The sequence below is a fragment of the Eptatretus burgeri genome, chromosome 9 (assembly GCF_056783735.1).
Source record: "Eptatretus burgeri isolate ZD-2024b chromosome 9, Ebu_testis_v1, whole genome shotgun sequence".
Lineage (NCBI taxonomy): Eukaryota > Metazoa > Chordata > Myxini > Myxiniformes > Myxinidae > Eptatretus > Eptatretus burgeri.
In genome coordinates, this window is record NC_140969.1 from 82,305,052 (window position 1) to 82,328,929 (window position 23,878).

A 23,878-nucleotide genomic window follows, 5' to 3' on the forward strand; every position below is an offset into this window, starting at 1 on the left:
AGGGGATGAAAGAACTCCATTTAGGGCCACACGTTGACTGCGACAGGAGAGGAAGTCTGCGAGCCATGAGTGGAGATGGCCTTGAATACCATGGGAAGAGAGTTTGATGAGTAGTGCAGGGTGCCAGACTGTGTCAAAAGCACGTGATATGTCCAGGGATACGGCTCGGATTTCCTGTCTGGCATTGAGGACCTCCATCCATTGATGGGAGAGCAGAAGCAGCATATCCAGGGTAGAGTGACCTGGTCTGAAACCAAATTGATGATTGGAAATCAAGCCATTGGAGAAGAGGAAGGATTTCATGTCTGAAGCGATGATGGATTCCATAACCTTGCTGATGATTGGGAGAAGGCTGATTGGTCTGTAGTTACAGGGATCTGTTTTTGCACCTTTTTTATGCAGGGCAGTGATGTTAGCAGATTTCCAAGCAAATGGCAGATGACCTTGGGCAAATGAGGGTAAATAGAACAGAGAGGGGGTGAGCAAGAGCAGAAGAGCAGGCTTTGAGGACACGTGGGCTGATGCCGTCTGGACCGGTTGCAGAATCTGACTCGAGGTTTGAAAGCAAGCTCGCCACCTTGTCAGGAGAAAAGGATACAGAGTCCAGGGACAGTTGGGTCCGACTGGGTAAAGTGGGTAGAGATAGTGATGGGTTTAGGACACAATATTTAGCTGCAAACACCGAGTTTAGACATTCAGCTTTATCACGTGTGGAATCAGCAGTGCGGCCATTTGAGGTAAGGGAGGGGATGGAGGGGGAACATACACCAGAAACAGATTTGATTAAACGCCACCAGGATTTTGAGGAGGGAGAGAGGTTTGAGAGTTCAGACTTGAGATGAGAAAGATGTTGTTTTCTGGCTCTCCTGAGGGTAGATACACACTTGTTCCGAGCTTTGTGGAAAGAACTGAGATTGCCCTCAGTTGGGTTTGCTTTCCATGAGGCAAAGGCAAGTTGTTTCAGGACAACTTACTCGCCACAAGCTTCAGTAAACCAAGGGCGGGAGGAAGGGTAAGACAACTGAACACGAGAGGGGATAAATCTGTGCATGAGGGAGAGAAGGTTTCTTTGAAAGAATTCCCAGGATGAGTTGATGTTTGAGAAAGTAGTGATAGGAGACCAGTCTGTAAGTTTGATGGCTGCTCAGAGACCCTGCCAGTCGGCTTGAGTGAAATGCCAGACTCGACGGCGGTGAGGCGGTTCTCTGATAACAGCCAGAGAGATGTCCACTTTAACAAGGACGTGGTCAGAAGAACCAATTGGAGCGAAGGAAGAGCAGCAGATATTGTCAGGGAAATTTGTCAAAATCAGATCCAGAAGAGATGGAGTACCATTGGTTGAGATCCGGGTCGGGAAGTTGACCGATTGAGTCAGTCCCAATGAGTCGCAGAAAGCTTTTGCTGAGGTGCCATGGCAGGTGAGAGAGGTACCCAGAGAGAGAGGTGAGAGAGGTATTGTGCATTGCTTCAATTTGATTCCATTGACAAATATCAAATGTATCTACAATCGTCATATAATCATCACCCTGTTCTGTTATTGCATATGACAGCTTGGCTGGCAGGTAGCTATCATTTTGTTCGGGCACAGCTGTGCCACTGATGCAGTGCCCCAATACCAGTGCACTGGTACTCATTTCACCAATTTCAGAAGGATGACAGGTTGAGTCAACCCCACCTGGTGTTAATTCAGCATCCAACGGGGCTTGAACTCAGGACCCTAAAATCCCAAGCCAGCCACCCAAACCACGAAGCCAACACCAAGCCAATCATCACCCTAAAAAAAAAAAATGTACCCTGGCCTTTTCAAAAATATATCTCAATGCATGATGTGATTGAAGAAAAATCGTCTCAAGACTCCCTCGTGCTCAGGTTGAGTGATTTGAGAATCAATTACAGGTGATTATGGTAATACTAACAATGCACAGACATAGTAGAAGGAGTAAAATAATGTACAGACACAGATACACAAACACAGACGCACATACTGCAGTCAAATAAAGAAATAAAATAAATGACTGATATATATGTTCGTGTGTGTTTAAAAAAATTTGGGTTGAGGAGGCATGCTTTTAAGTGCAACCAGTGGGCCGTCCCTCGTACGCACACCCCCGGGGCCACACCACTCATCGCCATTGCAGCCTTTATCGAGCGTGTGGGTCACACAGAGCAGGGTCCACGGAGCCAATGCGCGATTGCAGGGTAAGCGTTGTTTCCCACGCACGTTTGTAGTATTTTTCACACATTGGTACCCACATGCTTATTTGGAGATTCTAAACTCGAACATAATAATCTCATGTAAAAGTATATTATGATTCGGGTCTTGGGGACACAAGTCCGTGGATGTCTGCAGATGATTGATGTCTTTGATTATACCACGAGTTTCCTCACAAATAATATTTTTCTTGTGATACTTCATTTGTGAAAGTGATCTTCATAAATGGGGTAGTCGTGGTATACTGTATATAATGCTTGCTCTGTTTATCCCATCTTTCCCTCCTCACCCCTCCCCCCCCCCGCCCCCCCAACTGCAGTGGAGATGTAGTTTTGCAATTGTGTGTGCGTGTGCGTGTGCGTGTGCGTGTGCGTGTGCGTGTGCGTGTGCGTGTGCGTGTGCGTGTGCGTGTGTGTCGAGGCCATAACTTTTTTTTCACCATTTGAGCTTTTGTCATTAAATTTTCAACAAACCTTTATTTTGAAAATATGGAGAAAATAATTAATTGGGTCGAAATGTGACAGGGCAAAGTCATAGTAACTATAAATAGCCCTTATTAGCCCGGCCACAATGTGTTAAGCACGAGACCACGAGTTTGTTTTTTTTCACCTTGGAGACGAATTCTGGGAATGTGGTTGTTTGGGGGAAAAGCCAATTACATGGAGGCCTCTCTGAGTAAACTGGTTATTTCTCGGCAGACAAAATGATCAAAAGTGTGCAGGGCTTCTTTGGCATAATACCTGAGGTTTTGTCATCAAATCTTCAACAAACTTTATTATGAGAATAAGGAGAACACAAATGAATAAAATATATAAATATAAACTTTATTTTAGCTGTTGGTTTCGTCAAGTTTAGTTTGAGTACAAAGCGGACGTGGACGGCTTTACATTTTGGAATTCTTTCTCGTTTTCTTTTTAAAATGCATCCGTAATGTGATCTAAAAGCTTTTCTTAACACAAAAACTCATTAGAAACTCACCGACTCCCAAAGTGAGTTTCTAACAAAGTAATCTTATCACGAAGTATTAAATTGTTTATTTCCACGAACATGGTACAAACCATCATGAATCTTAAGGTGTTTGTGGGTTTTGCAGCAATGTGTAGAGTTAAGGGTTTATTAACCAGGATGAAAAACACTCGATTGTCATTGTTGAATGCAACTAGTAAATGCGAGGAAATCACTTATCGTATGCCTCGGCCTAAGGTTAATGAGATAGCCTGTCACCTGAACTGATAACACAGCCGCCAAGTGAAAAAGTAAAACAGGTTTATATTGACAAAGCCAGTGGAGGTAGAGTGCCAACATGGAGTTACCAAATCTGAGAATTTTTTTAATTTTCAAAGTGATTCTATTCTTCACCATTGAAAAATAGGGCCAAAAACGATTTAAGGCACAATATTTCAAAAGGTTGTGGAGAGATTATGATAAAACTTGGATGAGTTGTGTGGGTGACAAGAACAAGCTGATTCGATTTTGGTTCAGGTCGAGATGCAGATCTGCCTATCGGTGGAATACGAAACGTAAACTGTTTCGCCTGGTGGAAGTGTGCACTCTATTGAGTGCCGTTGTAGTTTTAATTTATATTCATTCCAAGAAAATTACACAACGTTTTTGATTTGAACTCGCATGCATGTGAGTTTATGGGTCATTACCCCACCTTCAATTCCTCTATGGGTCTTCATCCCATCTTAAATTAATTTATGGGTCAATATCCCACCTTCATTTTCCTTGACATAAGGAACATGTTGTATGGTGCTTGTATATTGTCTGTTTATGTTTTCTGCACATTGAATTAACTAGCATGTGCCCGTAAAAAATAAAAATTAATAAATAAATATTCAAACCACGAGCAACAAACAACAACCACACAGGCCGTTTCTTCGCTCTCACGTGCCCGTACGTGCGTGGCCCAGAAGTTTGCATATTATTCGCAGTTACGATTATTCGCAATTTAGTTTTAATACCAAATTATTCAATTAGCGCCAACGTATTTTACCTTTTTGCAATGTCGTGGCAAGGAAAAACAAAAAGAGAAGAGGAGAGAAAAAAAAATTTACTTCCTGGTTTGGAACATACCAGCACTCTGATGTTACCAAAATTTATACACCGTCTAATATGAAAACGATCATAACTTCGGCCATTGTGTTTATCTATAAATGCGCATAAGAAATCGAGAAATTATTAGAATACACGAAGTCATCATTATCCAGAAGTCCGTACGTTGTAACCTGTAATGGGGAACGCGGCTGAGCTTCCCTTCCCCATCGACCACGCCCACGCAACAACGTGTCTTGTCATTGGTTTGGTAAATAAATGGCCATAACTTGGGAACCACTTGTCCGATTCATATCAAACCTTGAAAAGGCACATCCTCAGGTCCCCAGCAATATATCTAGCAAGTTTCAATGAGATCAGACCAGTGGTTGTCGAGAAACAGCGGTCACAGACACACACACACACACACACACACACACACACACACACACACACACACACACACACACACACACACACACACACACACACACACACACACACACACACACACAGCTGGAATTATAGATAGATAGCTCTCAACCTTTTTGCAATTTCTGTGCTAATTTTAGTTTCACAAATTTATTGTTGATGTGATAATTTCAGTTCCCTTTTTGTAAATCTTCATGATTTTTGAATCAATTATTAACTTAGTTAAGTGAAACTTTTTGAATAGCAGAGTTTTCTAAGTTTTTATTTTTGATGTTGATTTATAAATATATATATATATATTTTTTTATTACTCATTTCTTATAAAACAAATTTCTTTAGTCCTCAGACTTTATATTTTGTGTTTGCTCATAAAACTGTAATTATATCATGTTATACTGATAATAGGTGTTCGCAACCATCCTTGACCATTTTGTAGAACTATCCTTGACTTCAATTGTTCACCTTTAATCGCTTTTAAGTTCGTTTATTCTGCATCCGCTTGAGCGATTGACACAACTTTCAACATTGGAGTGCCTACCCTCCGACAATTTCAATGTTGCACGATGGTTGGATGGAAAATGTGGCTGGCGTTCCAAAAAGTCTGTTTTCTGTAGGTATAAGTTGCAGGCCATTTCACGTATTAGGAATAAACGGCCTCGAACCCGCTTCAGCTGAATATTATATTGTTTCACTTTTGCCTTTTTTAAAGGTATTTTATAACATGGGCAATGTGAAAGAAGTACAATGACCCAAGTTTCTTTAATCGGAGTACTAATGAAGCAGCACATATGACCCCTAGATCCATAGTGACCATGACCTTGCACAAAGTGAGATTGAGGGACATCAAGTTTGTGGAATTGTGAGCGAGATTGAACGAATGTCTTAAAAGGTGATGTGGAGTCGATGGGAAATCCATTATAAAATGTCACATTCCATTTGGGAATCTGTTCTGTCGAGGACAAGTACATTGTACAAGACTTAATAGGAGTCGTAAACTCAATCGCTTATTCAACACATCTGTAATTTCAAAGGTCAAAAGTCTATCGTGGTGTTCCCATTATGATGACAGTTACATCGTTTTGACAAAGGGTGGCCAAGAAAGGCTTAATGCACCTTACAAGCCATGGTGGTTCCATTGAGTCACCAGGTAGCACGGGGGTGGGTGGTGGAGGATACAGGATGATAGTTCAAAGTGGTGGGGTGCTGTCGTTGAGAGAAAGGTCAACGGATTGTTGTGCTCTCATGCGGAGTGGATCTTTTGAACTCAGTATGCCATGCACACCGATGAAACACTTTCATTACAAACGAAGCTACCCATGTTTTCAAAGCTTTTAGTCTTGGCTAAAAGCTATCCAGAGGGGTTTAGGATTGGTGTGATGATCAATCCCACGTCTTCATGTCAAGGGAATGAAAAACAAGATGGAAACGGTATATTTTAGGAAACGCTTTATACCTGCAATGGTGAGCCAGGATGAGGGATCTTGGGTGTCAAGCCGAATAAAAAATGGTTATTTTAAAAGCACATTACATACAAGGAAATATGTATTACTCAGATATTCGTTACACATGAAAATTTCATTTCGGATTCATGGACTATCCACCACATAATATAAAAGTGTAATTCGCATCTGATACCTTTTACAAACTTTCAATTACAGAAATCTCAAAATGATATTTGTGTTTAGATTACAACAATAACACTCCAGACTCTGTATGTGTGAGGAAAACCTTGTCCCATACGGAACTAGAAGGGCACTCTGCGACGTCGCCAGAAGGGAATACTGAAGGGGGGGGGAGAAAAAGTGGGGGGAAGAGAGAGAGATAGGGGTGACGGAGAGAGGGGGGAGAGTGAAGAGGTGGAGGGGAAAAGATGATGGTGTGGGAGCGAGGAGGGGTGTGGGAGCGAGGAGGGGTGTGGGAGCGAGGAGGGGTGTGGGAGCGAGGAGGGGTGTGGGAGCGAGGAGGGATGGGGGATGGGAAGACAGTGTGAGGTGAGAGGAAGGGAAGGCAGACATGTGGTGGAGCGTTAATTATGATTCAAACTGTCTCATCAAACTGATTCTGCAGAGAATAACATGAAGGTGTAATCAAAATAATGTCTGAAATCCATTTTCTACCAGTCATACAAGAAACGCGGCCCGGAGACAAACACCGCCCGGACACGTCTGGAGAGAAAACCCACCGGATACATCTGGAGCCAGGCCGTCCGGAGACAAAGACTGCTCGGACATGTCCAGAGACAAACTCCCATCCAGACATAAATACCACCCGGACATGTTCAGAGACAAACACCGCCCCGACGTGTCCAGAGACAAACAGCATCCCGACATGTCTGGAGACAAACACCACCCTAACACGTCCGGAGCGCCAAGCTTTCCATACACATACACCGCCCGGACACGTCCAGAGAAAAACACTGCTCAGACACATCTGGTGACAAACTCCAGTCCGGACACATCTGGAGATAAACACCGCCCTGACGCGTCCGGAGACAAGCACTGCCCCGACGCATCTGGGACCAAGCTTTCCAGACACAAACACCACCCGGACACGTCCAGAGAAAAACACTACTCGGACACATCCACTGACAAACTTCTATCCGCACACATCTGGAGATAAACACCACCCTGATTCGTCCGGAGACAAGCACCGCCCTGATGCGTCTGGAAACAAACACCACCCTGACGCAACCGAAGACAAACACCACGCTGATGCGTCTGGAGACAAACACCGCCTGGACACGTCCATACATAAATTCCTGTCTGGACATAAACACTGCCCCGACGCATCCAGAGATAAACACCACCCCGACGCGTCCGAAGACAAACACAACCCTGACGCGTCTGGAGACAAACACCACCCCAACATGTCCGGAGACAAACACCGCCCAGACACGTCCGAAGATAAACTACCGTCTGGACATAAACACCGCCCAGATGCGTCCGGAGACAAACACCGCACGGACGCTTTCAGAGCCAAGCTGTCCAGAGACAAACTCCCATCCTGACACATCTGGAGACAAATACCATCCAGACACTTCCAGAGACAAACACCGTCTGGATATGTCCAGAGATAGAGACAGACAGACAGAGAGAGAAGGGAGGGGAGATGAGAGAGGTGTGAGAGGAGGGTGCTGCACTGTATTTGGGGGGGGGGTGGAGGGGTAGAGCAAGGATGGGACAGGGAGAGAGAGAGAGAGGGGTGGGGGTAGGGGAGTTAACAGAGAGAATATGTTATGCTTTATGAACAACACACAAACACACACACACGCTTGGCTGATATCGAAAAATTTTCAGGAATTGGCAGGTTGGAGTCAGTGTGATTACCGACTCCAGTACGTACTGTAAACATCCCAAAAACCTTGAGTGGCTTTCACCGAAAAACAATGTTGCATTTAAATAGACACTTCAGGAATATGTTCACAAACATGAGTCTTTATAAACAGCAGCGTGTGATGGATGGAAAAAAAGATTTGCCTTGGTAATTTAGAAAACACGTTAATATGTCAAACTGCTCGGAAATGGGGTGTTTATTTCACAACTCGCTCATAATGATGGAGCATGAACAACTCGATCAGGATGACAGAGCACGAACAAGTCACACAGGATGACAGAGCATGAACATTCACTCAGGATGACACACTCCTTCAGGATGACGGAGCAGGAACCGCTCGCTCATGACGACGGAGCACGAACCGCCCGCTCGCGACGACTGAGCACGAACCGCCCGCTCGCGACGACGGAGCACGAACCGCCCGCTCGCGACGACGGAGCACGAACCGCCCGCTCGCGACGACGGAGCACGAACCGCTCGCTCACGACGACCGAGCACGAACAGCTCGCTCACGACGACCGAGCACGAACAGCTCGCTCACGACGACCGAGCACGAACCGCTTGCTCTGAATGACATGGCACGGCAAAAGCATCTGCAGTGAGTGAATAATTCGCTCAGAATAACGTAGTGTAGTACTGCGAAAGACTGAAAGGTGCTGGGCAAGTGGCTTAAGCACTTCAATTAAATGGTTGAGAAGGAACAGCTGGCCAGACTGTGGCTGCATACCATATAGGATCCCTTTAACTTTAAAGCTGTTCTTCACCACGCCCGCATCAGTTAAATACATTAAATGAATTCGTTCAAATAATGACTTTCTTAGTTTATCCACAAAAGAGTTGCTCTTTAAGGTAGAACAACCATGGAGAGATCACAAAGTTTAATCGCTCATGAAATAAACATTGCAGTTCATACGCCACGTTGCCTGCTCATCTGTGCACGCATTACATGGTACATTGTTCACAGTCCATGCAAACGTTGTTACTATTTTAAAACGTCTGTTTTCCACCAGATTTGCTTTAACTCCCTGTAGTGCACCTCTAAAACCTCTGAAAATATAGACACAGATCTGGCAGACACTATGGATAGGCAGTCCCTCTGGGGGACAGGGCGTGAGGTCAAGCAGTGAATACATTTCGTCATGTTTCTTCATGAAGCTGGTTAATTTTGGCACATTCTTAAATCTTTTGTTCACTCAATATAATTCTCCAAACAGTTGAAAAAGATAAGTTTAATGCTTTGGAAATTACAGATTTTCTTTTGTATATATGGAGGAGGGAATATAGCCTTGCTTGCTTAAAGTAAATAAGTATAATCGGTTTAGTTATAAGACTCGTTATTTCTTTAAATTATCAGATTTCACTTCAGGTTTTGACAATTATTTAGTCCGGACGATATCCAATCCTCAAACCCGAAATATTATTTCGACGATACATACTTTAATTAGTCCGTGAGAGTAGATAGTGGAAAATCGCATCACATAATGCATGAAATCGCTCTGAGCTCCTAATTTGAAAACTACAGCACTTAAAAAAGTGATGTATACAGGGATTTTTTAGCTATGATGAAAAGGCATTCGATAATTTGAATGATGAAAGTGAAAAAAAACTATCGTAAAGAAATCATTGCTGCCTGTTCCAAGTCAAGGCATGATTGAGCAGGCCAAAAAACATGGCAGCTTCGGACCACAGCAAGGTCATACAAGAGATGCCTTCAGACCCCAAAGAGCGAGGTGGCCGAGGATGTGCCTGACAAAGGATATAATTAAATCCATCCATCCACTGGGACCATGCTCTGTGCAGAGCATTGGTGCTGCCTAAGCAGTCTGCTTGGCTATTGGGGACAATCCTGGACAGGTCACCACTCCAATACAGGATACCAGCAAGCTGGCACTCATTTTGCCGACCTCAGAAGGATGACAGGCAGAGTCAACCCCACCTGGTATTAATTCAACAGCCGAGTGGGGTTTGAACTCAGGAACCTTGGATCCCAAACCCACCACCCTAACCTTAAGCCAACACCAGGCATATATAATTAAATAGGAGCGTTAATTATTTTCAAAACGGGTGTTTTAAATCACCGAAACACCATATTTTCACTCCTGCACTTCGTGGGAGTTTTCTTCCTATGCTTGCAAAGTTTCAGGCTTCTAGGTTTTATGGTTTTGGAGTCATGGAGGAGACACATTTACACACACACACACACACATACACACACACACACACACACACACACACACACACACACACACACACACACACACACACACACACACACACACATATTTATTAGTATAGATTATACATACTTGTACCAAGTTTGATTTAAATCCCTGAATACAGATTCAAAATATTTAACTAGAACTACGTTGTTGATGGCACACCATCGCATATTCCCGCGCGCACTGCTTTGTCCCATTAACGCGAGGTGAAATTTTATCTTGCAAAATGGATTGACTATTCTTTTCTATTTGATGTGCTTCATGACCAAAGACTTACTATGATTACTAAATTAGAAGTCATTGCAAGCATGTCAACATTTATTTAACATTGTCCAGCAATATAGAACTGTGCATCAATTTAATCATAGGAATGAACTGTGTATAATATTAATTATAATTATTCATAATCAATTAGATAAATACAGTAAAACCTGTGACTGTCACTCATGGGGGCCACATAAGTAAGTTCTTTATAAAATAATTTACCATGTACAATGGTAAATACACTTAAAAAAAATTTATAAGACAATTTTTTATTAATCGACCCCCATGACCCCAAACCCTCTAGCCCGGCCCCTCAGGGCCATATCAAAAATCCGAAAGTGTTGTGCACTTCCCCATACATATATATATATACTATGTCCCAAAGTTTCAAGTTCCTCTTTCAAACAGTGTAGGAGGAGTTACAGGGTAAGACAGACGGACGTACGCACAGATGGACGGACAGCGGAGACAATCACAATATTCCCGCTTTTCTTTGAAAGCGCGGGAATAATAATAATTCGGGGTGTCAGAGCATGAGTTCGACCAGATTGAAATTTAAAACATATATTCCACATGACTACTGGATCATAATTGTGACATTTCACATTGATAGATGAGGTGCTTCAAGAGAAAGAATTCTTTTAAGATTTTGGTTCAAACCAATATGTATGCCAGACCATGTGATATTAATTATTCATAAATACTATGGTATCCCCAAAGCTGTGGAACACGTGGGTGAAGATTCTCCTCGATCTGTCAGGCTGTTCTGGAGAAGAAGATTTTTAAGGTTTATTCTTCAAAAAAAAATCAAAGCTGCCAAACCATGTGACCAGTGATGTCATAGGCGGATAACTTTTTGTTCCTCATTTATGGTGATCATACTTGTAATTTTGCCTCGATTTGTTAACCAATTTTGGAGAAGATTTTTGAAGGTTTTTATGTTGAAAAAAATATGGCTGCCGAAACACATCACCAATGACGTCTTCAATTACTCTCCCCCTCACCCCCACCCCTCCCATACAATTTAGCCCTCGATGACCCTTAAAAATTTTCATACTGATCGGATAAAGCATTCAATGTATACAATTATGATGTCATAACAAAGCCACTGATGACATAATTAAACAAGTTTGATTTAAATCCCTGAACCCAGATTAAAAAGTTGAAATAATTCTGGTTGCCAGACCATGTGACCTACTAATTATTCGTAAACACTCTGGTATCCGCAAGGCTTGAGGAACATGTGGGTGAAATTTCCACTCGATCTGTCAAGCTGTTCTGGAGAAGATGGTTTTTTAATTTGAGGGTAAATCCAAAATGACTGCCAAAACATGTGACCTATGACGTTATATTTGGAGAACTTTTTGTTCTTCATGGAGAGGCAATAATACCTGAAAATTTTTGCCTCGATCTGTTGAGCCATTTCGGAGAAAAAGATTATTGAAGACGTGTATGCTAAAAACAATATGGCTGACGAACCACATAGCCGATGATGTCATCAACTTTTTCCCACATACAATTTAGTCCTAGGTGACCCTCAAAATTTTTCATACTGATCAGAAAAAGACGTGCAATTATGACATCATAATGAAGCCAGCTATGACATCATACAAAAATCCCACTTTTCCCCCATGGGGAGTACTTCACATGTGCCAAGTTTCAATTCTTTCCATTTAGCAGTTTCGGAGATACAGAGGTCCATTTTTTCCCTTTTTTCCAACATGGCTGCCACACCACGTGACCTGTAATGTCATAATTATCAAATAAACATTCCACATAAGTTGTTGCACTTATGGTGATAATTTGGGTCAATCAGATAAAAGAGAAAATTAGCATGGACAGACGTACGGACGGACAACCCTAAAACATAATGCCACTGGCAACTTTGTCACTTTGTCACCATCATTACACAACCCTACCACATGACGTGCTCACAAGCAGATGTTCTGCTCATACTATCGTAACAACCCTGTGAGGATGATCATTTGATGTGCTCGAGGTACACATTCCACAACAAGCAGCCTTATGGGGCTTAATGTGGTCTTGATGGTGTCGCGGGGTTGGCTGGCTCAGGTTAATCCCCCAACCCAATTTGTGGTGACGGGCAGTTAACACCGCCAGCCCCCAAACGGTCGAGTGGTTCCTTTCCTTATTAATAGGAGGCGGACACGTTCATCCTTGGAGATTATAACGCGTGCGGGAGGGGCAGGGTGCAATGGTGGAGGGACGGAGGCACGGGAAAGCACAGCATGGGGGGGGGGGTGGGGTTATACTCGAACCCCACTACAAATACACGGCTACAGTTTCTTAAAGTGAACACATTTAATGAAAATAAACAAATATTTACAAAGGACAATAATTCAAAAGGTAATGATAATAATGAAGTAAATAAATCCTAAAGTTGAGGCACCTCTTCACAAGGACTCAACTACAGACAAAGGGAAAACAAAATAAAAAAAAAAAACCCTTCCTTTCAACTATTCTTGGACTTAGCTTGGCCCAGAGCTGGTCTTTATGGAACTTAGAATTGAGGCGCTTCCACCAGCACGTGCAGACGAGTGCAAAATGGCGTCGTCACTTCTCTCGTAGCAGGACAAACATAAGCCAGGCACTCAGTGAGCGGCACTCAACACCAAGGCTCAGAGCCCCAGTGCAGCCGCTTCTTGCGTCAATCGTCCTCACCGACCCGCGACGACATACACGAGGCTCAGGGTCCGTTTCTCACGACTCAACCAAGAGGCAAAGGCCAGCGTCTTGCTTCGTGTGTGCGCTTACCCTGAACTTCCACCTCTGACTGACTAACGTCGCCGAAACCACCGTTTTATCTTCCGAATTCTCCCCTCACATGTGCTCTTTCTCTCTCCTCTCAAAATGCGCAACCAACCCTTCCTCTTTGACGTCACGCCGAACAATCCTCCGCCTCCGGGGCTTGGCCTGCTCGCACGAACACCTGGAAAGGCAGGGCTTTTGCCTGCTCGGCATGTTTTCTTGTTTCTCCTCATGCTTTTGGTTATAAAGACATGGGAAAAGTCACTGGGGGGGGGGGATTACATACTGGGGGAGCTTATTCTTAAACCCTCGCTAATTCACATGACACCACCCCCCGTGTGGTGTCACGTAGCACTTAAGCTCACAGTTTCCCTACTTCATCACATCGAGATGCCTCCTACACGTCCACAGGCCAAACTACTCTAGTCAATACTAAATTTCCTATTAAATTCCTCCGTCTACCCCCACAACCGTAACAATAGATAGGCACAGAATAGCTTGGCTTAAAACATGATCAGTAAGCTGACACCCCAAAACAACCTGTGATGTCTTTGAGAAATTGATTGTCAGGATACACGAGAAACAAACACCTCAAACGTATAATGACACAACAAAACAAAATGGCCACACTTCTACATTATCTATTATAAACTAGTGCATGCCTGTACGTGCGTGGTCATACGTGCAAAAAAAAAAAATAAAAAAAACTTTCAAACCACGTGCCAGAAACAACTACACAGGCCGTTCCTTCGCTCTCGCGTGCCCGTATGTGCGTGGCCGTACGTGCAAAAAAAAAAAATTAACTTTCAAACCGCATGCCAGAAACAACAACCACACAGGCCGTTCCTTTGCTCTCGCGTGCCCGTACGTGCCGAGCCGTACGTGCAAAAAAATTAACAAATAAAAACTTTCAAACAAACTTCACAGGCCGTTCCTTCGCTCTCGTAAACGACGACTGGATTGGGGCATTGTGTTTATCTATAAATGCGCATAAGAAATCGAGAAATTATTAGAATACAGTAAGTCATCACTAGCGGAAGTCCATACGTTGTAACCCATAATGGGGAACGCGCTCTAACTTGGCCATAACTTGGGAACCACTTGTCCGATTAATTTCAAACCTTGAAAAGGCAAACAAACAGATTGCTGGAATTATAGATGGAAGATAGATACTGTGGGTGCAAAATGCCAAGCAACGTGTCCTGTCATTGGTAACTGAGGATCTCTTCCCCAACGGGCATGCCTACGCAGCAACGTGTCCTGTCATTGGTAACTAAATGGCGCCTTTCCCCATCGGCCACGCCTACACAGCAACGTGTCCTGTCATTGGTTTGGTAAATAAATGGCCATAACTTGGGAACCACTTGTCCGATTAATATCAAACCTTGAAAAGGCACATCCACAGGTCCCCAGAAATATACCTGGCAAGTTTCAATTAGATCGGACTAGTGGTTGTCGAGAAACAGCGGTCACAGACACACACACACACACACACACACACACACACACACACACACACACACACACACACACACACACACACACACACACACACACACACACACACACACACACATTGCTGGAATTATAGATAGAAGGGTGGGCTGCCAGGATAGCTTTGCACGATACAAACTCACTTCTTGAACCATCTAGTCTGGGTTAAAATACTGGAGAGGCTGTAAATTGCCATCTTGGTGTTTCACATGAAGAGCGATTCATGAATGTGTGTGCCGTCCCTCAGATGGATGTTAAACTGCATGTCCAATCTGCCAGCATTCATGGTTCGACGTTAAAGATCCCACAGCGTCCTCAATCACCGGCACTCTGAACAAATGACTAATTCCTGCCCTGACTCATTTGTGGGATGGTAATGGCGATACAGCCAGCACAACCTTTGCCCAGGAACTGTTTTGGCAGCACCAACGGTCTATTAAGAGAATGACACATTTGAATGATTGAATGTAAAAGGGGTCAGCCTTAATATACAGAGTGTCCCAAAAAAAAATGACATCATTTCGTAGTCAAATAACATAGCTAATTCTCACTCAAATTTTAACAAAATGTGTAAAAACTAACTAAGTTGAATGTTTAATTCTTATCTCAATGAGAATGTACCAGGAAGATGGATTGGGCGTGCTAGTGATAATGACAATGTGCTGTTGAAATGGCCACCATGTTCACGTGACTTGACACCTTGTGATTTTTTTCTATGGGGATATGTGAAAGGACTGGTCTATAGCCCCCCCTCTTCCTACAAGCCTAGAGGAACTTAAGCAGAGAATCACTGAGGCGCTGGAGAGTGTTACGCAAGACATGCTACAGCGTGTTTGTTAGGAGCTGGACCACCGACTTGACGTGTGTCGTGTCACAGGCGGTGCGCATATTGAACATTTGTGAAGTTTTGAGAAAACGGTTATAAAATCTACATCCCTCTGAATCTCTTGTTCGAATTTTGATAAATAAATATTTTATTGTTCAACATGAAGCCTATTTACTTTTGTTTGCCTGAGACATGTAGTTACTTAGATATTCAAGTTTCAAATGATGTCATTTTTTTAGGGACACCCTGTATATCTCTAACTCCTACACTGTAATCCTAACCCAGGAAGTGTCAGGACATAAGAACCTTCAAATGGTAGAAACTGTAATACTTTGGTGTATATCAATCCTCTAAACGATGCAACAAAACTTGGCAAATGTGATACGTGTGGTCCTTGAACATTGGTCAATTTGTGGTGAAACAAACACTAACAGTAACACGTACTGTAAAATTTAATTATGACTGACATAAAGTCCTATAACTAATAGTCCATCAACCAGAGTAGCAAAATTGGTTTCCAGTACTCCTTCGGAGGGACTGGCTTCCACCATATAACCCTCCAGCGGGTGCAACATTCGGCATCCTGGCACTAAAAGTCTTTGAAATTGTGAAGAGCAATTCCGATAAAAGAGATGATATGGTGATGTCAGGGAAATTAGCAGACGGGACACCCAGCTTAACTTCCATCCGAGGGACGCCAAAGGCCACACACGATGTCTCGCCCTGCCTGCGAAACCGGAGGGTGGTAGTTTATCACTTAGTCGGGTTTAGAATCCAGACTAGAAAGCTCAGCTCGAAGTGAGTGAAACCTCCCTCTCGGGCCTAGAGCCTTAGACTCTCCCTACCAACCCATTTACTAGTTATGTTGTATTAAGATAAAAGGCTGCACCGCATCGGAATCCTGGTGCAAAAAAAAAGAGATGGCAACATTGAAACAGCTGCAATACCTTTTAGATGATTGTTTATTTATAATGTATGATATAATGCACGCTGTTTTAATTTGTGCACATCTTATGGTGACAGAATCAATATATCCTGTTAACAAGAAGAAGGTGCAAAAGGAAATGGCAGCTCCACCATCCGTTAATCACAGCAACACTTCCTCTTCTGCACAAACCTCCACCACATCTTTCACCTCAGCAGACATGACTTCTGATCTACCATCCCTTATGGAAGTCATCATTGTTGTCATATTGACGACAGCCATGAGTCTCGTGACCATTACCGGAAACACACTCGTTGTTGTCGCTTTCAAGGTCAGTTCCCAAGGTGCTGGTTTGAGTTAAAGGTCAACATATTATTTGTTATGCCACCAAGAAATCGCACTCATTGACCTCATTTGTTTATCTTTTCTGTACATCTTGCCCAATCCACTAGGTGAACAGCCAGCTGAGAACTGTAAACAATTATTTCTTGTTGAGCCTCGCATGTGCTGACCTGATCATAGGACTTCTCTCCATGAACCTTTACACCACCTACTTGGCACTCGGGCGTTGGCCGTTGGGCCGCATTGCCTGCCACCTTTGGCTAGCTCTGGACTATGTGGCCAGCAATGCCTCCGTCCTCAATCTGCTGGCCATCAGCGTCGATCGCTACTTGTCCGTGACCAGGCCGCTCACGTACCGTGCCAAACGGACGCCTCGCCGAGCCACGGCGATTATTGGACTAGCGTGGGGTGTTTCCATTGTGCTTTGGGCACCACCGATACTATCTTGGGAGTGGATTGGTGAGGAGGACATTGCCAGGTCTACTGCAAACTCAGACTCAGACTGTACAGTGGGATTCTTCAATGAACCTCTCATTACCTTTGGTACAGCTTTTGCTGCATTCTATCTGCCTTGCATCGTTATGTGTGCCCTTTACTGGAGGATATACAAGGAGACTGAGAAACGTACCAAAGAATTGGCTGGTGAGACTGCTTTTCTTCCCTTGAGGTTGACTCAGTCATATAATGCCTTGTCTCCAATAGAGGTTCCATGCTTTATCCATACCAGGATGAGATTGAGCTGCACCGAAGGTCCGCCCTTGTCCCCCATACTTGCGACATGGACATTATTACATTCTCTACATGCGAGTGGTTAAAAGTAGTGTTAAAAATGATAAACTCCTTGCGAGATGTACGTAGTGATGCATTTTGAAGTGCTGTCACCTAATAAGAGCAGCATGCATCATTTGTCAGTGCAGAGTGGGCATGCTACCAACATGCTAATCGAGACAAGGTATTAGGCACAGCAGAACAATACTGTATGAGAGGAATTGCAGGGTTTGTAGAGGGAAAATGAAAATATTTTATGGCAGAGGGAAGTCTTACATTAGTGTCGACATCACAAACTAAACATTGATATAGAATAAATAAAAATACATAAAACAAAGATTAATGTTGGATGGATGATACGAAAGATTGCATTGACAGGATAAAAATGGAAACAAGGTATGTGTCAGGATTGGGGTTTGTAGAAGGATTTCAGAGAAGACCCATCAGATAATTTCTTGACAAGTGCAATGAATTAAAGGGGGGGGGGAGATGAAATCTATGGTATCAGAGGAAGTGGGCAGAAAGTGGAGATCGGGAGGGAATGTGCAATGTTCATCTTTTGTATGACCGATTCATTCATTCGTGTGCAATACTTAGCCGCTGGTTTGCATCATTGTTGGGAGAAGCTTGGTGTTGGCTTAGTGGTTAGGGTGGCTGGCTTGAGACCTTAGGATCTTGAGTTTGAGCCCCTGTTGTCGTTGAATTAACACCAGGTGGGGTTGACTTAGCCTATCATTCTTCAGAGGTCGGTGAAATGAATACCAGTGTACTGGTAATAGAGGACACTGCATCCGTGGCACAGTTGTACTCACAGCCAATGATGCTACCTGCAGTCTTGTGCTGCATATGGAGGAGGAGGAGGAGTAGGGGGGCTTAATAATATTTTGTGCAAGATATTTACAGTGAAATAATGGATAAAATATTACAAATATAGTCTGATTCTGATGCCGAAGCAACCTGATCTGAGAAGCAAAGTGTAATAAGTCAAAGCAAATTTTTTCTTGAAAAATGTCAACAACAACAAAAAAGAATTGATTCAGGCGGATGAAGTGCTTGGATGCAGGATAAAGACATAGTACAGATAGAACATTGAACATTTACATTAATTACACGGACAAAATGAAACTAATAATAACAATCTGCAGGACTTGAACAGATCCCAACATCACAAAGTGTGCTCAGATGGGACACCAAGCATGCCAACCAGGATGTAATTGTGAATGTATTTCCCATAAATCAAGGGACCAAGGTGTAGGGTGAGACCACACCTACTCGTGCTTTATCAGCAAATGGTTGTGGAAGGGCCCATAATATCAGAGGTGTGTGTGTGTGTGTGTGTGTGTGTGTGTGTGTGTGTGTGTGTGTGTGTGTGTGTGTGTGTGTGTGTGTGTGTGTGTGTGTGTGTGTGTGTGTGTGTGTGTGTGTGTGTGTGTGTGTGTGTGTGTGTGTGTGTGTGTGTGTGTGTGTGTGTGTGGTTATGATGGAAGTTTGAGGGGGGGTGGAGAGTTAGGTCTATGGAAGTTTCAATAAAACATCTCACATTTGTTTTTTTAGTTGGGAGGATGTACACTTGGGTAGTTGTAATCGTTTTTCATGCACTGTATGTTTTCTCAATCTGTTAACTTGAGCCAATAGCTACCCAATTGTTTGATTCCTTCATCATTTGGCCCCTTCCCTTGATGATGGTCAGGCCTCCAGGGTTCGGACACAGACTCGGAATCAGCGAACGTCCCCAAGTTAGAGAACGCCTCAAGGATTGATCAGGGACGTCATCTTCATTGTTGGTGTTGTCCACCTGCTCAACAGGTACCACAACAAACAGGACTTCCATACCATAAACATAGGTGAACGAGTCACCAAAGTGAACATACGACACCATAAACACACACAGCGCATGCTCAAAAGCCCTGAATTAGCATTCAAACGTCATTTTGAAAGTTGCTTCACTAAATACGGGGTACAGAACAAATTGGAATCAGGGAATCCTTTTGAGGATATGTTGAGGTCTGCCTCCTAAAGGCTCCGAAACACCTGCGAGGACTAAATTATTGGCAGCCAAAGGATATAATGTTAGAAACCTCTTATACTCTGTTATTTCATCAATGTCATCAGACCTTTTTGGGCATTCGTGTGACAAGGCAATTTCTGCACCCCCACCCCATCCCTTCTGGCAAAGGGCGTCCCCCCTCACTCCACTCTCATCAAGCTTCCCTTTCAACTCACCCTCTCTAAGCTTCACCCTCACCCCACCCATGCTCCAGAACCCCAGATTGTACCTCTTAAGCACGCACGCAGCCCTGCAGTTTGTCGTCGTCGACTTGTAGTAAATGAAGTGCGACAAACATTTAATAACGTTGGTGAGTAAAAATGTAAATACATGTTTAAAAGGTACAGAAACAAGGAATAACTAGAGGGGGAGCACTCGGGAGAGTGCAAAACCTCTGCCGCCAATACTGCTGGGTCACTCAAATGAACCTTATATCTTATTCATTAAATATGATGTCAACAGTGCTGACAGAGTTATAGTTCTTTTCTCCAACATTTTTTTTTGGGAGGGAGGGGTTGGAAATCACTTAAAACATGTAAAAATGCAAAAATAATGCAAAAAAAAAAAAATCGAAATTTTGTTGAAAAAAAAGTTGCAAAAAAATTTTTTTTTTCCTCGAACAATTTTTTTGGGGGGGTTGGAAATCACTTAAAACATGTAGAAATGAAAAAAAATTTGGGGGGGGGTTGGAAATCACTTAAAACATGTAAAAATGCAAAAAAAATAAAATAAAATAAAATAAAAAAAATCGAAATTTTGTTGAAAAAAAAGTTGCAAAAAATTTTTTTTCCCTCCAACAATTTTTTTTGGGGGGGGGGTTGGAAATCACTTAAAACATGTAGAAATGCAAAAAAAAATTCTTTTTTTTGGGGGGGGGTAACAATTTTTTTGGGGGGGGTGGTTGGAAATCACTTAAAACATGTAGAAATGCAAAAAAAAACATTTTTCTCTATTTTTTGGGGGGGGTAACAATTTTGTTGGGGGGGGTTGGAAATCACTTAAAACATGTAGAAATGCAAAAAAAAAAAATTCTCTATTTTTTGGGGGGGTTGGAAATCACTTAAAACATGTAGAAATGCAAAAAAAAAAATTCTCAATTTTTTTTTGGGGGGGGGGGGTAACAATATTTTAGGAGGGGGTTGGAAATCACTTAAAACGTGTAGGAATGCAAAAAAAAATTTGGGGGGTGGGTTGGAAATCACTGAAAACGTAGAAATGCAAAAAAAAAAAAATTCTATATCAATTTTTTTTCGGGGGGGGACCAAGTCCAAAATTTAATGGCATGATCCTTGGAGCATACCTAACCCCCCCCCCCCCTACCAAGTTTCGTCGAAATCCGTCGAGGAGTTTTTCCGAAATACTGTTCACAAACAAACAAACAAACAAACAAAAAGGGGTGAAAACAGTAACCTCCATCCATCTTCGAAAATGGCGGAGGTTAACAAGGAGCTGATTTTGGGTGGTATGAGGAATAGATCGCTGCAATATTAAAGCTAAATGTTCAACGGTTTTCAAAATATCACGTGCACAAGCCTAGTTACCAAGATGGTTGCCAGGGCAACAGAATTCAGCCAATTCGTGCCGTGATCTAATCAGGTTGAGTGAATGTCATGAGGAATGACACGTGAATGTCATTCAACATTGAGTGAACGTTGAACATCTGCAATGTGAAAGCTAAATATTCAATACTTTTTGAAACATCTCGTACACAAAAGTGGTCGGTTGGTTGGACGGAGCTCATTTTAATGTCCCCCATCGCTTTCCTTGTCGGAGGGGCGGTGACAAAAACATTTTAATTTCATGTAAAATGATGTGGGGATGTTTTGCCAAAAAGTATGTAAACAAGCTAGGGATGGTCACAAGAAATTATCATGTGAACCATTCGTACATCTCTCTTTGAACAATGGTTGGTCCTGCAAATTACACTATACACCTCAATCAATGTGTGTGTGTGTGTGTGTGTGTGTGTGTGTGTGTGTGTGTGTGTGCGTGCGTGCGTGCGTGCGTGCGTGCGTGCGTGCGTGCGTGCGTGCGTGCGTGCGTGCGTGCGTGCGTGCGTGCGTACAAGCATCACATCATCATTTTACATTTGAAAGACTCGAGGGGAGGGTGAGTCTCGAGTGAAAGGGGGGGGGTTGAGTTTGAGGATCGAAAAAGGGGAGTGGAGAGTCTCTTACAAAGAAGGGGGTAGAAGGATGGAGAATCGGAGACTCGGAGATTCAGAGCTTGACAGGGTTTACGGAATCTGTTGGACTGCTTGCTTCTTTTCTTTTGCACATACGTGAGGAGGTTCCTTTGCATCCTTCTCTCTGTTATTCCTTTCACTTTGCCTCCTCGCTCGGGTTACTTTCTTTCAGGCTCTGAAGCGCTTTTCGTGACTAACTTTGGAGTGACTCGATAACCACGTTCTCTGGCGTCACAAATCCGACCCGAAGCGTTTCATTTTAGTGCTTTGATGATTCCTTTCTCACCGTTCACCATCTTTGATTCACACTTCATTCTTTCCTGCATCTTCTGTCTCTGTTCTTTCGCTCTCTTCCTTAATTCTTCACTTCTGCCCTTGTACACCTTCACCTTCACGTGCCCGCATCTGCTAGCTGCGGAGCTGGACCCTCTGCCTCATCGATTTCACCCAGGCGTCCAACCAAGAGATGCGTTGAAGACGTGCTGTGAATGACGTCACCAGCCCGTGGGGAAACGGCGAAGCTGTGGCTGCACGAGCAGAGTGGAGGATGGAGGGTTCCGGTTTCAGTCAGGATGTGGAGCCAGGATCAACAAGTGTGAGGTGTGCAAGGCTCCAACCTGTCACCATCTATCTCTTTGTGTCCTCGTCTCATCTTCCTTGCCAATCACTCATCCTCTCCCTTCCACATCATATGCATGATGCTGGCACACTGTAGAGTGAGTGCTAAGTCACTGATAAGGTTCCGATGGCGGGTATATCACGTAGGGGATAATTTGGGAAAGTACACGGGCTGTGATTAATTGTTGTACAGATATGTCATTTCATCGTTTTCTCTCTTTGTAAATACTTGCATTTTATTGCTCTGACTAAATGCCATTTCCTCAAGAAACTGTGTTCTGACTTATTCTGTCTGTTTTGATGGCGGGAGAAGACTGCTGAGGTGTTTGGCCGGCACGGATTAGTTATCCAAGTTTGATAACAGAAGCGGGTATGCAACGTTGGTTCCGCTCAGCTGACTGATGAGGATCTGTTGCGTAACTGCCGGCATGGTACCCACTCTCACTTGGGCTTTTGGACAACACCACTCTGGGCGTAGGATCCTATGGGAAGTTTCGGGAGGACTGGTGGCCGGAGCCTTCAAAAAGCATGCCATCCACTTAGACTCTTAGAGTGATCAGAATCGATGTCCATCACAATATATATATATATATATATATATATATATATATATATATATATATATATATATATATATATATATATATATATATATATATATATATATATGTCGAGATCAGGGTCTGCAATCAAGCAATGACTACACCAATCGTCGTAGAGAAGAGGTTTAATGCGCATCAAAAGTGTATACACGAGAGTAGAAAGGCACAGAATACCTACAGTATACCAGCCCAGTCAAAACTCTCGCCCGCAAGCAGTTTGGTTTACTTTATATATACTTTTCCTGCTCATCGGTTTTCTTTGAAAGTAAAAACACCCCAGCAAATATTCTCTCCTGGCCTGACAAAGCATTTATCTTTTCACAAGCAAGAAGATCTGTTATTGATCAGGCAGATCTTTATCACAATATATATTATCGTCTCATTCTGCTACAAGATGTTCCCTTTTGAACTATACCAAGACAGTGCTGATTTATGATTGGGCTTCTCTGAGCCCAAGGCTCAAAGAATGTTGTTACAAGGGCCAACAAGAAAGCCAGATGTTCAGCTGCACGACAAAGAGACAGAGACAGAGAAAGAGAAAGAGAGACAGAGAAAGAGACACAGACAGAGAGTGAGAGTGAGAGTGAGAGTGAGAGTGAGAGTGAGAGTGAGAGTGAGAGTGAGAGTGAGAGTGAGAGTGAGAGTGAGAGTGAGAGTGAGAGTGAGAGTGAGAGGGAGAGATATAGCCGACTGGCTTTGATTACCAACAGTCAAAAATGGTAGCATACTGAGAGCATTTTAAATGCTTTGGCTTCCTCAATTAAATGCTACATTCAATTTTAAGAAAAGGTAATCCTGTTAATTTGGC

The 23,878-nt window shown here is 43.1% G+C and overlaps 2 protein-coding genes across 2 annotated transcripts in view; one reads left to right on the top strand and one right to left on the bottom strand.

Moving 5' to 3' along the window:
- Positions 1-23,878, bottom strand: part of LOC147020457 (E3 ubiquitin-protein ligase pellino homolog 2-like) — a 69,310-nt gene that overhangs the window by 40,317 nt on the left and 5,115 nt on the right. The window lies entirely within an intron of this gene.
- LOC147020458 (muscarinic acetylcholine receptor M1-like) overlaps positions 2,064-23,878 on the top strand; it is a 39,404-nt gene continuing 17,589 nt past the window's right edge. The window contains exons 1-4 of the mRNA XM_085893789.1: positions 2,064-2,199; positions 16,607-16,839; positions 16,961-17,492; positions 19,309-19,424. Of these exons, the coding sequence (XP_085749915.1) occupies positions 2,064-2,199; positions 16,607-16,839; positions 16,961-17,492; positions 19,309-19,424 (1,017 nt within the window). The remainder of the gene's footprint in view (positions 2,200-16,606; positions 16,840-16,960; positions 17,493-19,308; positions 19,425-23,878) is intronic.